This window comes from Gobio gobio (assembly GCF_949357685.1).
Source record: "Gobio gobio genome assembly, chromosome: 7".
Taxonomy (NCBI): Eukaryota; Metazoa; Chordata; class Actinopteri; order Cypriniformes; family Gobionidae; genus Gobio; species Gobio gobio.
In genome coordinates, this window is record NC_137103.1 from 33883604 (window position 1) to 33899355 (window position 15752).

The 15752-nt window shown below is 36.3% G+C and overlaps 1 protein-coding gene across 4 annotated transcripts in view; it reads right to left on the reverse strand.

Moving 5' to 3' along the window:
* arhgap15 (Rho GTPase activating protein 15) overlaps positions 1-15752 on the reverse strand; it is a 100011-nt gene that overhangs the window by 26984 nt on the left and 57275 nt on the right. For 2 of the 4 annotated variants that reach the window (XM_079821218.1, XM_079821217.1), the window contains 5 exons: positions 11363-11505; positions 10745-10804; positions 10334-10395; positions 9850-9937; positions 8911-9000 (listed from right to left, as the gene is read on the reverse strand). In XM_079821218.1, the coding sequence (XP_079677344.1) occupies positions 8911-9000; positions 9850-9937; positions 10334-10395; positions 10745-10804; positions 11363-11497 (435 nt within the window). In that variant the 5' untranslated portion in view covers positions 11498-11505. The remainder of the gene's footprint in view (positions 1-8910; positions 9001-9849; positions 9938-10333; positions 10396-10744; positions 10805-11362; positions 11506-15752) is intronic. The other 2 variants (XM_079821220.1, XM_079821219.1) reach the window with 1 other exon arrangement.

Consider the following 15752-nt stretch of genomic DNA (forward strand, 5'->3'; position numbering starts at 1 on the left):
GTATTTCAAAGCCAAACCAGCCTTAATAAATTCAACACCAAAGCTCGATTAAGTTAAACTGAAACACATTTTATACGTCTTTCAAAACAGCTCATCCTGTAAATCAAGCTGTTTCAAAACCAAACGTCACATTGGTCTTTGATTTCATGAAGATTATCTGAGAGTTTTAGCTGATGAGTCATGAGTTCTGTCCCCTCTTTTTTTCCTGAAAAACGATAATCATCTTTCCAACTATCCATTGCTATATTCACCAATACCTCTCTAGAATCAAGCTCTGATCATTTATGCCATGTTTCATCTCCGCATGTGGTGCTGCCCATGGAAAAGAAGGGCCCATAGATATAATGCCAATATTTTTGTATTTCTATGGACAGTTAATGCTGTTATGGGCACAAAAAATCTTGTACTATTTATACTGCACTATTTATGCTGCTGCACTGGGCTTAACACTGTATATTTTTCTTCTAAAATCATACTCCTTCTTCTCCTAACCGTTAACTCTCATTTATTTTTTATATATAAATAGCTACATATATTTTCTTCTTACTTTTTACAAGCAATGCACAGACATTTGTCTTTGCATCACTGCAAAGCCCCAGTTTCAACCAAAGGATATATTAACGTTTATATAGCCTACTTTAACATTTTCGCTTCTGTTCTAAAAATAGTTTTCGTCATTACCTAAAACAAGCTATTTATCTGCTTGAATCCCAGTGCAGGACAGGAGCGCAGGTTACCACAGTAACGCAAGTTGTTATTGATTGCTGTCGCGACTCGTGACACTCGGGAACAGCACTGAACACGCACTTTGGCCGGTACAACTAGAATATCATTATTTTCATAAACTTTTCATTAACTTCGGTAGGCAGTACAACAAGGGAACTGTTTTTTTCTGCAGAGAGAGGATCTCTGTTGATGTGTCTAATATTTGTTATTGATCATTTGTTGGTAAAGGGTGAGAGACCTGGCGAGCCACATGATTTTTGTCAAAGAGCCAGGTGTGGCTTGCGAGCTATAGGTTCCCGACCACTGTTCTAAGGTAATAAAAACATAACAGTACATTAAGTGAAGTCTTTATACACCACTGAAAACATAGTTATGTGTATTATATTGCATTTCTGTCAATAGATCCTCATAAATACTACACACTGCACCTTAAATAGGACCATTACAGTGTAATATTACACAACATAACATTACAATCCTGTGTTTAACATTGGTGAATTCATTTTTAACTTTTTAATGCATACTTCGGGTCTTTAATGACCCGTGGCATCATTCACTACTCTCCTTCTTATTCAGTTTTTAAAGTTAGACATAAACCTTTTTAATATTCCTCAATCAATTTATTATAAACATTTATAACAAGAAAAAAAAAAAATACAATTATAAAAGAACGCCTTTTTTCCCATTCGTTTTTTTTAGTACAAATTGTATAGGGTCGCTAACGACCCGAGGTGTGTAACAGTGTAAGTATATGTTTTCTGCACAACAATAATTGCATCTTTGATGACCGAGTAAGTGCAATTCACCTTTATTCCACAAGGTGGAAATGTCTGATACACAATGATGAAGTGACGTTTCACTCATAGTTACCGCAGGCAAAAAACAAAAGTATAGGAAGTATTAGGGGTGGGCGATATCTCGATATTCAAAATATATCGAGATATTTTTTAAACACGATATGGATTTTGACATATCGTATATATCGATATATTGTTTATATTTAATTCTGATCCCGCCACTTTGCTTGTTTGCCTTCTCTGTGCTGTGCTCGCCCCCGCTCGCTCGCCCCCCGCCTCCTTGCTTTTGTTCCCCCTCCCCTCGCGTGTTGTCATGGCGGCGTCCGCAACCAGCTCGGAGGCTACAGAACTCGTCTTAAAAACAACTGGCTCCATTATATGGAGATACCGCGGTTAAGGCGTCGGACGAACAGCAGACAGATGTCTACTGCCATGAATGCCGACAGTTGGTTCTCAAACACTTGATCCAAGATACAGTTTACCTAGGCGGCATTACTTTGCGAGACAAGAACTCCCGCGACTGTACACTACGGAGAGAGAGCGGCTTGCTTGCTGGAGAAGGTTACTTACTATGCCCTTGATATGACTTGTTTTATATTTGAATGAGAATTCATTATTTTCATGCATTTTAAAGCCTTGCGCGTAGGGCACCATGCGCTTTCCCGAGCGCGCGCACTAAAAGCCTGTCAAACAAGTGATTAATGGACTAAATCTTACTGCGCTAATACTGTCAAATACACACGAGGTTAACATAAACACAGTCGGTTATGTCTAAAGTGAAAGTAAAATCGGCGTGTGTTTGTATATTAGATGCGTGAAAGTCTTAAATTGACAGCAGGGAAGCCGAGTGAACACGCCTTAAAGGCACAGTTCACTCTAAAATGATGTCATTATTTACTCACTCTAATGTTGTTCCAAACCTGTATTAATTTCTTCTGTTGAACAGCTGATAGTAGCGATTGACATTCATATTATTATTTCCTACAATGGGGACCAGCAACTGTTTGGTTTCCAATATGCTTCAAAATATATGTTATGTCCAACAGAAGAAATAACTTTATTCAGGTTTAAAACAACTTGAGCGTGAGTAATCAATGACAGAATTTTCATTTTTGAGTGAACTATTCCTTTAGTGGTTAATAAAATAACAAGACAAAGACAAAATCACTCACGGCTCTTGAATGAAAAACTAATACAGTAGCTTTAATAAGAATCAATGTATATTTTATAGGGAAGTCTATGTAGTGTTTTATTTTTACATTTATTAATTCAATTTCATACTAATATGCTGCTGTACAGCTCTGAGCTGCCAGTGTAAATCTTTATAAATATATATTTATTTTATATTATACAGTACACTAGGAATGTGTACAAGGTTTTTTAAAAGTAAAGTTTTAAGTTTAAGTAAGGTTTTTCAAGTCTAGTAAGTATAAAGAAATAGTATTGCAATAAAAAAAATTAGTATTTTTCCTCCTTAAGCTCTTGCTGTTCGGCTAAGAATAGAATAGCAAAAATCTGATGCGACTAGCCATCAGAACCGAACCGAACCGAAAACCGTGGTAAAAAAAAGCGAGGTATGTATTGAACCGTGGACTAACTGTATTGTTGCATCCCTACTTTGTTCCTACATGAACTGCCTACCTCTTTGCACTTCAATAAAAAAAAAGACTTTGTGGTATTTGGCATATTTGTTTTTGCAGTAGTTTTGGGGGGTTATTTTTCTGGTAAAGATATCGAGATATATATCGTATATCGAGATATAGCAAAATATATCGAGATATATTTTTTGCTCCATATCGCCCAGCCCTAGGAAGTATCATCCGCAAAACAGCGATTTACTGCAGAGCAAATACTGAACGCAATCAAATATTAGTGTCACTATCACTTGATACCAAAAGGTAACAAAATATGCTTTATTTTATTCGTCTGTAATTATTACTCTAATATCAGGAGAGTTTTATATTATCGAGACAGGTAGAGATCCATCCGTGTTAGATATAGATCCGGGTTGCTAAAGACCCAAATATGTAATAATGATTGGAGAAATATTCATGCATTTAAGGGTTAATACTCAGTGTTTGTTACTGCCAGTGAAAACAACCCCAGATAGCTTGTTAGACAATTTCTTTTCAATGTTGTTAGTGTTAACTAACAATAAAAAAATTATAATAATAATAAAATAATAATGTATTTTTAAAAATGTTGTGAAAGAATATTAATCCTCAGTAAAAGTTCTAGAGTTGCTGATTGGAAAACTGGGGCTAGAGGAAAGTTTTATAAATAAGAAAGAGTGTAACATATAAAAGCACTAGGCTTTTAATCACACTGTTTAATGAGGAGGAATTTGAATATCTGGGCTCTCACTTTGACTCTTCATTAATGTTTAATTATGCAGAGCAGTACAAAGACCAGAATGCCATTTGTGACTTAACATTTGTGTTTTGCTGTTAAATTAAACATTAATTTGAAAGCTACATAAAGACACAACTCAACTTTGAAGCGCATTAGATAGTAGGGTTAATTATCTCCAATTTTCCACAACTCCTGAGATGGGTCTTGGTTAGAGAGCTATTGGCTTCCCAGAGAAAACAAAAGCAAAATCAGAGGGAATGGAGGAAGATGCACTGCATTCCCCTGATGCTTTCTCAAGCACAATGTTTAATTCAATGGTTTAGACTGCATAGGCTGCATTCAAAATATTAATAATAACAACGACAGAAACAAAATCTTCGTAAAGTGTTTCACGAGTGTCAATACTGTTTCTGTAACTGACATTCACCAGATTGCAATTTTAATTGAGAGAGCTATTCTCGTAAAGGATTAAACCATCAGTCGATTTGATTAAAATTGTGAGTTGTAATTTGCAAAAACAAAAACGTCCACATCTAAACAGCTGAATTGAAAGTCGAAATGAGAAATAACATAAAAATAAAACATAAAAGTGACTAGGGCTAGTTGTCACACACACACAAAGGCTTTTATGTCAAAAGTACTGTTACATAATGTGTTTTCTCTAGCCGTGGTTTTGTAGGTTGGTTTGAATTATTAGGGTTAAAAAAGTGAATTCTTTATTTTTCCTGGGCAATGACTATTTGTACTGAGGCGTTGTAAATCGTATGCTCTTGCTAAGAGAGTCATTTTGCAGCATTAATCTCCTTTGTAATCTGTTGTCTGAATCTCAAATCCTTCCGTTCACCCCATGATTATTACAGAATATAAAGTATATTGTTTAGTTATGAATACTGAAATTAATGCTCAATACAATCTGTAAGCTGCTTTGAGGGCAAGCAAATACCTTTCCTTCAACTCTCTTGCAAAGTGGTCTTAAGAAAAAGATTGCATGATCGCAAGCTTAGAGGTGCCGTATTATATTTTATATCTAAGTGCTTGAAACTACACATTGTATATTTTCTACTAGACTCTTGTACTGTATGTCCCGAGTGGATTTTTTTCAACTTAAAGGTGACATTAAGAGTGTCTTGGCGACTTTTTAACATGCCTTCATCATTTATTTTTACTACTTTTCAAATGTCTTTTTACCCTTTTACCCTTATCTCAGATAATATTATACATTTTACTTATTTCACATTTTACATAAATCCAGGATAATCTAAACTGTTTCTAATAGCTTCAATTAAACTTTTTGTACTGACTTCAATATCAAGACTAGCAAAACATTTATTGTCATTTCCGATTTAACAGTAATTTTGTCAAAATTATGCAAAAAGGGTAACAATATTATTTAATTATATGTATTTTGGATACATAAAATCCTAGGAATGAAATTACACTTAGTACGGCGTCAGCTGTTTTGTTTCAAATTGTTAGAATGTCGATGGAAGTCTAGTAGACTAAACATCATTTGAGATATGGTGGAAATGACACTGTGATGGAATAAATAATAATAATAATAACAAAAATCATAAGAAAAACTAGTAGGAGTGTGAAATTGTTTTAAATTAAGAGATTAAATTAAGAAAACATGTTTAAAAAAAAAAAAAAAAAAAAATGTAACCTTGCATTGTCCCAACATTGCTCACAAACAACTAAATATGCTACGCCTTTAGCCTGTAATTTGATGTCATTTGGATCAAACATATTTTGATAGAAAGTCCAGCGTTGAGTGTCCCACTGGTGTGACAGTCAGGTTAAGCCTGTTTACATGTACCGCAGTGAGTGACAATCTAAACAATATTCTGTAATTAGACAGCACATCACTTCATTAGCTCAATTCTGTAAAGTGTCCTTTCAAACGATACTTAGCAGTCCTTCTAGGCAAGCCATTTGAAGAGTCAGATCTCTCCAACTCACTGCAAGCCTGTCAGTCTGTCATAATCTGTAGTAAACATGCCCGAAAGGTGCCGAGTGCATGGGACACGAGATCTGACAGTGCCTGGCCAAAGATCTTCACTTCCATGGACAGTTGAGGAGATGGTGTATAGACATCAACCACATGCTATTTATCAGAGTGCCTATAAACATTGCAATAGCCTCCGCTGGCCTTGTTCCAAACAGTACAAATTGGTTCATAATTGCTGCTTATTCTCTGCCCACTTTTTTGCCCAGGATTTATTTATTATTTTATGTTCACCATGTCTGACTGACCTTAGCCAAGGATTCCCCCTTTAATTCATGTTCAAAGTGTGTGTCAGGTGAAAGGAGAGTGCAAAGTTTGCTTTTTAGCTCTGCTCTCTCTCCAGCTTGACGCCACATGCCAGCATATGATATTTCAATCAGCCTCAGATGTTTCCTCTTGATTCTCAAACACTCATGTCAGGCAACTATTGTCAATAATATGAGACAGTTGTAAGGTCTTAGTGCAGGCGCTTTTGTGTAACAGGATTGCTGGATTTGATAGTCTTTTTCACGCAGGTGACGCAAACACGGATGCGATGAGAATTGGATTTCCATTGTCTGACGCTTTTTTGTTTCCTGCTGCACTGAAAACTGATAGGCTGTGCGAGAAAGGACTTTGGGGTTCAGGATGAATGTTTTGGAAGATAATACTTTTCCGTGGGTTGTTTAGTACAATGAAAATATTTTGTACTTTTTCTTTGTCGCAGGTAAGACGTAAAAGTGTTAATTTACCAAAAAATGTAAGTTCTGTCATCATATGTTCATTCACTATTTTTTTAGTTAACAATAACAATGCTGGTTCCAAACTTACTTTCTGCTCCGTACAACAAAAGAAGATATTTAGTTTTATCTGTCCATACAGTGAAGTTTTGGGTTAGGGTTGAAATTTGTTCATCTGACTATACAAATGGTCAAATTAGAAATTGTGAAGGTTCAGTCAAACATTTAGTTCAGTGTTGAATTTGATGTGATTTTCATAAATGTGTATGCTAAAATCAGTTGTTTCAGTAGTCTTTCTCTAAAAGAAACGTGGTGTTCTCAGTAGCACTAGAGTTTCATCTGTTCGTAGGAAAACCGATTTAGTTTTGTGGGAGCTTTGAAAGTGATAAATGCATATGTCTCCCTGGGTTCATAACCCTTTTAAATGAACCAGAAAGTCTGTGAGAGTCAAACTGCTGAACAACACCGTGATGAGAATTTCTAGTGAAGAAGATTCTTAGTTCAAGAACAGAGTAAGTGCAGCTTGATTTTAACTCGGCAGTTGACATAAACGCAATGTGCTTTGCAGCATATCACAGTAATATGAAAGATTTCTGACACTAGCAGTCAAAAGTTCTGTGATTTTTTTTAAAGAAATTAATTTTGGCAGTAAAGATGTCTGTAATGCTACAAAAATGTTTAGCTTCAAACAGATGCTGAACCTTCTATTCGTCAGAGAATCCTGAATAAGTTTGCCACAAAAATATTAAACAGCACAACTGTTCTCAACATTAATAATAATAACAAGAAATGTTTCTTGAGCACTAAATCAGCATAGTAGACTGATTTCTGAAGGATCATGTGACACTGAAGACTGGAGTAATGATGCTGAAAATTCAGCTTTGCCATCACAGGAATGAATTACATATTAAAATATATTAACATAGAAAACAGCTATTTTAAATAGTATTTTTTTTATGGGTTTGATTGGTCAAATAAATAAAGCCTCGGTGAGCATAAGACCGAAAAACATCAAACTTTTGAACGGTATTGTGTGTTTAGCAAAACTTATATCCCAGCCCTTGATGCACAATTTCCAAATTTATGGCCGATTTTAAAAATGTTAATTTGCGAAAATGCTAAATAAAGCACCTCCAGCGTTGTGATTGAGGTTCAAGGCTGCTAAGTTTCAACTGATAAATGCTGTAATCCTGGTATTAGTAGAGATATAAGGATCTGCACCAGCATTTAAGGTTAATATCAGCAGTGACAGAAGCACAAAAAGGAATGAAAGTCAACTCCAGATGCTTAAGACACTGATCAAAACCTCCAATGAAAGAACGTGAACTTCCTTAATCACAACTATCCCTCAATCTGACACAAGTGTTTTGTCTTGCCTTAAGCCTCACAGATCTTCGAGACCTCGGCTGAATGCCTCACAGATTGCAAATCTAACTCTCCACGCTGCTGAATTAACGAGCCTGCACACTAATTTCTAATCCCGGTTGAGGTTGATTGACAGCGGTGGCAGACTACGAAATGGCTTGTACCATCATTACAAGCACTTTTTTCTGTGTGAGAGTTTGGGATTATTTAAGATTACTGCTTAATGCCTTTTTAATCTCTCCTGCAGAAAAAAAAAAAAGATTTCTGGGCAAAATACTGGACAGCAAGTACAGTGGCGGTGATAAGATATTATAAGTGTGCAACGAGATCAGAAATCGGCTTTTTGTCCTCGCTTTGCCTCATTATGAGAGCTAACTCTTCTATCAATCTATCGATAAGCATTTGGCGCACCCGAAACACCAGCCGAAAGATTATCTCGCTTTAGATAAGTCCTAATAAAAAGTCTTCATGACAACAATGACTGGACAGAAATGTCAGGAAATGCTTTTGGATGTTAAAGAACTTTGCATCCTGAAAGATCCATCCAATCACTGGTATGCAGATAAAAGACTGTGTGTATTTTCTCTTGAGGGTTTTTAAGAGGTATGACACCAGCTCCGACAGACAATATCACGCATGGTGGAAGTGGACGCTAAGCTCACTGAGCAATTGGGTTTCTCTGTAGATGTTTCAATCCCTTGAGGCTTCATAAATGCATTGAGCAGTTTGGTTAAGCTGTGATCTTACAAAGTTTGAGCTGAAACGGGAAGACCAATCACTTCTGGCAAATCTTCACTATCAGGATTTACGAGATAATATGCATCTGTATTATATAGCTATTGAGATTACAGTGCAATTATTCGTTTTTGAATAGCTTTTCCTGTTCTAACGGATAATTAAATGGATGAAAGGATGAACTTTGGCTCAATGTGTTCGACTGTCCTACCTGAAACACGTTCTTTCGACTGGATTTCTCTGTTGTCCACTCGATTACAGCCCCACACAGATCCACACCATCTGCTTTACCACCTGGTTTCTATGGAGAAAGCACATTTACATTAACATTTTTGCCAAGAATCTAATAGAAACACCACGTTTCTCATGTCTTACGTGACTCTGTGAAGTAATAAACAATTGACGAACACAACGTTTTGATACAGGTCAGACATTTTATAATAATAGATGACATTTGTTCAGAGATTTGCACATTTATATTTAAATCGCTTTTGTATTAAAATAATAAAAAAGCTCCATGTCAGGCTCTTAAGCTATGTAAAGAGGCATTTCATACAGTCCTACGGTTTTAATGAGGTGGCAAAAATACTTAACTTCATCCTGATAACCTCTGTGTGTATCGCCCTAAGAAATGGCAGAGAGCTCGGGGGGCTTTATGGCCACTTGACCATGAGTGATGTTGAAACAAATATGAGTTGACCCCATCGATGGCCTCGACATACCATTTACAAGCATGACAAGCATGTGAAGGTAGTAAACCTCTATTCTTCTCTCATGTCTCTATCGCTGCCACATGCTGCTCAAATCAGCAGAATAATAATTTGGCTGTAAAATCCTGTGCATGATGTCCCGTGCATGATACATTTTTCTTTTTTCAGCAGTGTTTTAAATAGTCGGGATCAAAGCAAAGTTAAGAATTGAGACAAATATGGAAATCATTATGCGTCCCCACCCAGTTGCTAACAGTTATGCTGCTTAACACACACTGTAGCTTTCCAGTCAATTCTATTGTTTTATTTTCCTGATTTTACATATGATTCAAATATTTTTTTTATTATAAATTACAAATATTTGTTCATTGTTTTTCCCCCTAAATCCAGGTGCAGTTGCTCTGTTTGTGGGTGTGTGCAAATATGTGCCGTGGTCTTACCAAATTTGCTACAGCTTCTTGTTTGCTCTCTTTATAGAATAATAGTTGATTGGAGCAAAGAACAACCCAGGTTGAAGTCCAGTTTTTTCTGTGAATATAATTGAGGTTATTAGACTTTAAACTCACAGTAACACTTTAGTTTGGGGACCAATTCTCACTATTAACTAGTTGCTTATTAGCTTTCATATTAGCTGCAGCATAATGTCTGTTTATTACTTATAAAGCACATGTTAATGCCTTATTCTACATGACCATATTCTACATCCTTTAATCCAGCCCCATACCTAAACATAACCACTACAACAACTACCTTACTAATTATTATGAGCAGTAAATTAGGAGTTTATTGATGAAAAAGTCGAATAGATAGATAGACAGACAGACAGACCAATAGACAGACAGATAGATAGATAGATAGATAGATAGACAGACAGACAGACAGACAGACAGACAGACAGACAGACGGGCGGACGGACAGACAGACCGTAATTTCTTTCCTCCTTCAGCAATTTTGGCTTTGTTCAAATATTCTCCTTTTAAAACAGTCTGTAACAGAACAGAAACAGACACAAAAATATGTAGTCTTCCACAATAATAATAATTTAAAAAAAATACTACAGTAGCTTAAAAACACTCTGGTTGGCTGCTGCATTTTAATTTATTTTATTGGTTAATTTGGTGGTAAAAAAACAACAAAAAACATTTGAAACCATGCTTCCCATTTCTTGTGTAATGAAATCTGTTTATACAGCCCAGATTTCCATTCTTCAAAATAATCATTATATTATTTACTTTTGTGAGCGTAAATCATTTACTGCAGGCTCTGTCAATCTCTCACATCCAAAAACCCAATTTTATATGATGGTGGTAATGGAGGAGGTACGTTAGATCATACCTGTGGCCCAACAGAACCATCAATGTTATGCTGAGACTGGTTCCTCCGGTGACGGTTGATCTAAACAAAGAGCATGCGTTGCCTGAATGAAATTATAGACCATGATATGATCAAAATTCTAATTTAAATTAGTTTTAAAATTAATAATAATTTGAATATTATAACTTTTTTTTATATCAAACTACAGATTATATCCAATCAGGTTATTTGAATTCTCCTACAGTGAAAGGTTTGCTTTATACAGTCACTGCACTAAATTTTATTTTACATGCATGTTACGTATTTCTACATAACATCTGATATTTAATTTAATTCCATCCATATTTCATTTAGCATATTACAGTAACAAGAAAGTGGATGCAGATTATTTTATGTTTTGTGGTAGTTTTAGGTTGATAAAAATGGCACAATTTTTCCAGCAGTAAAAGCAGCCGGCCCTATGCAGCAGTGCTTGCCTGCCCTCTGCTGTTCTGTGTCTGTTTCTAAAAACAGCCAATGCAACAGGAAGCTGCAAATAACATGGTGCATGTAGTTACACGCACTCATGCAACATAGATGGACAGAGAGGCATAAAATCATTTAGCTGGTCTTGGACCGTGTTATTGCGCTCATGCTCACAGGTTTCTGTAGTGTGTCAGGCTCCGGTAAGACCATAGATTTTGTCTGGCTAAGTCTCTCTCCAGGGTTGCCTTGAGAGCTCTTGATCCTCATCTGAACGGCTCCAGGAAGCACCAGTGCTGGCTGCTTGTGCATCGCTGACACTAATAAAATAGCAATAACATAAAATCTGTTGTTTATCATTTTTGATTAGCAGCTGAAAATGTAAACAATACATCTGTCAGACACAAAATAAAAGCATTGTTTTGGCCAACAGAAATTTCAATTTATAAATTGCATAAAATCACACTTCACAAAAAAAAAAAAGTGACAACATTTTATGAAAAACAAAAATCTTTTTTCTGAGAGTTCAAAACTGCCTTGATTATATAGTTGACTGATCTGAATGTATTCCAGTGGACCAAAATATATACTCTTAAAGGGATAGTTCACCCAAAAAATACAATTCTCTCATCATTTACTCCCCCTTATGTTTTTCCAAACCTGTATGAATTTCTTTGTTCTGCTGAACACAAAATATGATATTTTGACCCTTAGGCATCATTTTTCGACATGCAGGGTACTCCATTGATTTCAATGAGAAACATTTGGAGTCATACAGGTGCATTGGACATGGAAATGTTATTGTCATAATGAAATTATATATTGGGTTATGATTTTGCCATTATGACATGTTGGAGTGTGATTTTCAATTTAACCAACCAGCATCATTTTATTTACATGCATCTTATTTTTTAGACAATTGTGAACACGTAACTCAACTAATTTGTGTATTATATGATATAAAACAAATATAACAGGGAGATACGACTGTAGGCACAATTTATTCCAAAAGTACAAATATTCCAAGGGTTCCGAGGCCAAACGATTGATTTGTGTGAAGAAAATCCCCAAAAGCGATCAGCATTGTTCACCAAAGATCATGCACACATTCAAAAATTGCCGCCTGAAGAAACGTTACATAAGCTGTGAGAGTGAAATTGGATTCGAAAAATTACGCTAAAGGGGTACCTTGTGCGTTAAAAAGTGATGCAGAGGGGTCCTGACCAAGTGTCAATATGTGACGAGTTAGAAGTGAGAACGTGCTGAGATAGACCACAAGTATAACGATGACAGCAGAGAGAGCGATATAGTTAGAATCACTTTCAGAACTATTTCTTCCAGCTGATGAACGATAAAAACATTGACAGCCAATCAGGATCCATCCTGCTTTAAAGAGCTTGAGCATTTAAAGGTAAATGTTTTCCTTTGCGTTTTTTTGCCTACAGACCATAGACTGTAAAAAAATATGGACGTAGTGTCCGTGACGTCACCCATAGGATTCTGATGAGCAGTTTTGAAGTATGGACGAGATGGCCGTTGCCATCTTGGCAGCGCGCCATCGCACGTCACTCTCGGATAACAGAAAATGGGTAAAAAGGCGGGACGTGGGTGGAGCTGAAGTGACGCGATGACTAACAGACAGCAGATAAATGGCTATCCACCTGTCACTCGAAGTGACCACGCCCTTAATTATGCAGAACTTGAATGCTTTATATAATGTAAACGAATGAGTTTACCCCCCTCACAGTTGTCATGAAGGGCAAAATTAGCCGTATAGACCAAAACCACTATTTGTACCAGGCTGTAAACATGTTTTAATCTGCTGTAAAGTTGGGCATTTTAACATGGGGCTCAATGAGATTCTGCTCCCTTCTGGAGCCTGTCCCTAGCGGCCAGTCGATGAATTGCAGTATATGTCACTTCCGTATTGGCTTCAAGAGAAACTGCGGGAGGTTGCCGCTTGGTACAGATGACAATTTTGATCCGTGAAAATGCCATTGTCGTGTAAATGAACTACTAAAAAGTTTTTTGTTCAAAATGGTGTAGTGTAAACGGCCCTTAAAGCGACACGTGACAAAACTACAGCGTGCGCTAAGTAAGGCCTTGGCTACACTAATACGTTTTCGCTTTAAAACACATCCTTTCTCTCCATTGAGACAGCATTTTTGTCAACGAAGAAGGAACTTTTTGAAAACGCTCTCCCATGTGGATAAATTTGAGTAGTAGTTATGTGGACTGTGAAAACGGGAGGTATTTGAAAACAATGACTCATGTTTAGTCATGTGACGCATATTGTACCAACGATATCTATAGTTATAACGGGATTGTTGTGCCTGATATTTCCTTTCAAAATGTTGGTAAGGAGAAATGTTCCTTTGTAGAATCTTAATATTACATTCCTGCTAAATATTTTTTGCTGTCCTGCGTTTGCACTTTAGACCATTCGATTTTAAGAAAAAGTGTCTACTCAATCGGCATCATCTTGTGAGCTTTTATTATGTTTTTCACATGCGCAACAAGGGGATTTAAGCAGTGTTTCAGTGTAGATGATAGGGCTGTGTATCGATTCAGATGTTCCGATTCGATTTGATTTCGATTCGATTTCGATTCTCGATTCAATTTCGATTCTTGATTCAACTCAATGAATATAGATTTAATACAAATACTATATTTATAAAAAAGAACAGTGAACAAGTTTACAAGTGGGTAATTAAAAAGAAATTAAGAGCCACAAACCTGTATATTAAACCCATCTCTATATTTCAAATGCATACAATTATGTTAAATACAATACAATTGTGTTTTTATGGATATTTTGATACATTTATTCAAAAACATAAAAAGGATATTGGATGATTTTCAGCAATTTTCAGTAAAGGACAAGCTTGTCTTGCGATTTAGCCGACCGTCATTCAGACTCTGTCCGGTTTTTATGAAGGCTTTTTCCTCCAGGGGCGTCTGTGCTTTGATTCGTGCCCCGGATGATGCATTATATTTTGTCACTATCTCTGTTATTTGCGTGCCTTCCTTAGATGCGATTGTCATTCGATTTTATCTTTGCGACAAGCATATATGCGATACCGGGCAGGATCGACTGGAAACCCCCGGGACAGAGAACCGGGGCGGATCGAACGAGACCAGTTGAAACTTTAACCAGCTATATCTCGGAAACGCGCCGGCGAAACCGTCTGTAATTCGGGTCGATCGTAGTGCCTGACGAGGCCTTTCGAGGATCGAGGTCATAACCGGGAATGGGTGCTATCTTTGCGGGGCGCGCCGCTCGGTCATCTCTCCGCCGGGGGATGAGATGGAGCCCCCGGCGTCCGAGCCTCCCTCTGCACCGCTTGTTACTTTTCATACACGAGAAGCGCGTTCCTGGATACAAGAAGTTGCCGTGGTAATTAACAATACCTTAACGTGCTGACTTATGTGGACTAACTTTTATTTGAGGAAATCTGTTTATAATATGCTAAGCTATTAGGTTTGAATTATTGGTCTTGCGCTGTCTATTGAATCTATTGACTGTTGATTTATTATTTGTGAGGCACCATTTAAGCACTGAATGAAGGAATGACAAGCGTGCCTCCCGCTCCTTTGTAACATCGCGCAAGGCCAATAAGAGGGTGACATCTAGTGGAGAAGACTGGTAATTAGATTTACTTTAATTTTATGTTCAAATTTTACGAAATAAATATGGGAAAAAAAATAGATTCTTGGCCTTTGAGAATCGATTTTGAATCGACCACATTTTAAAATACGATTAATTGGAAAATCTTTTTTTTTGCCCAGCCCTAGTAGATGAGCAACATTTTGACAACTATTAAAAACGCTAGGGGAATGTCCACACTAAAATGAAAATGCCGTTTTCAAATGTACCCCGATTAATGTAGCCTTAGAATAAACCGAAGATATCATCCACCGCTGAGGACACTAATATAGTTATTGTTATAATTATCTTTATTGTCATATGTTCTGTCAGGCATTTCTTTTAGGGGTTCTTATCATTGGATATTTTTTAGGATTTAGTTTTAATACATTTTTTATTTTAATTATGTTGTATGAATTAAACAGCTCGTAAACATACTTAAAAAGTATTTTAAAAAATGTAAATAACCTTTTAAAAGACATTTCTTCTTATATAGAACCTTTTTGTCATAAAGGATTTTGTAAAAATTGAGTCAAAACACTTACGGGTATATATAGAACCCCATTGAAGCTTGAAGCATTGTAGGCCTGGTGACAACTTCCCCATGTGACAAGTAGCCCCGGTCTTACCTACCATTAGTTGGCTTTCTAGTAGCTAATGCCTCAGTAAAATAATGTTTTAAATTACTTACAAAATGGTTTTTCTTACAAAATGGAAGGCATCAAACACTAGAATAGTTCAGTCACTTTGACAAAATCATTATAATGTATCAATATATTTTAAAATGTTACAGGTCTTTTCAAGTTGTGGACTGCATTCACTTCCTGAATTGATTTCATATTCTAAGCTACAATAACAATATAAAGTTTGAGCTTTTATAAAATGTTTACAAAATGTAAAATGTTCAAGTACATAAAGACA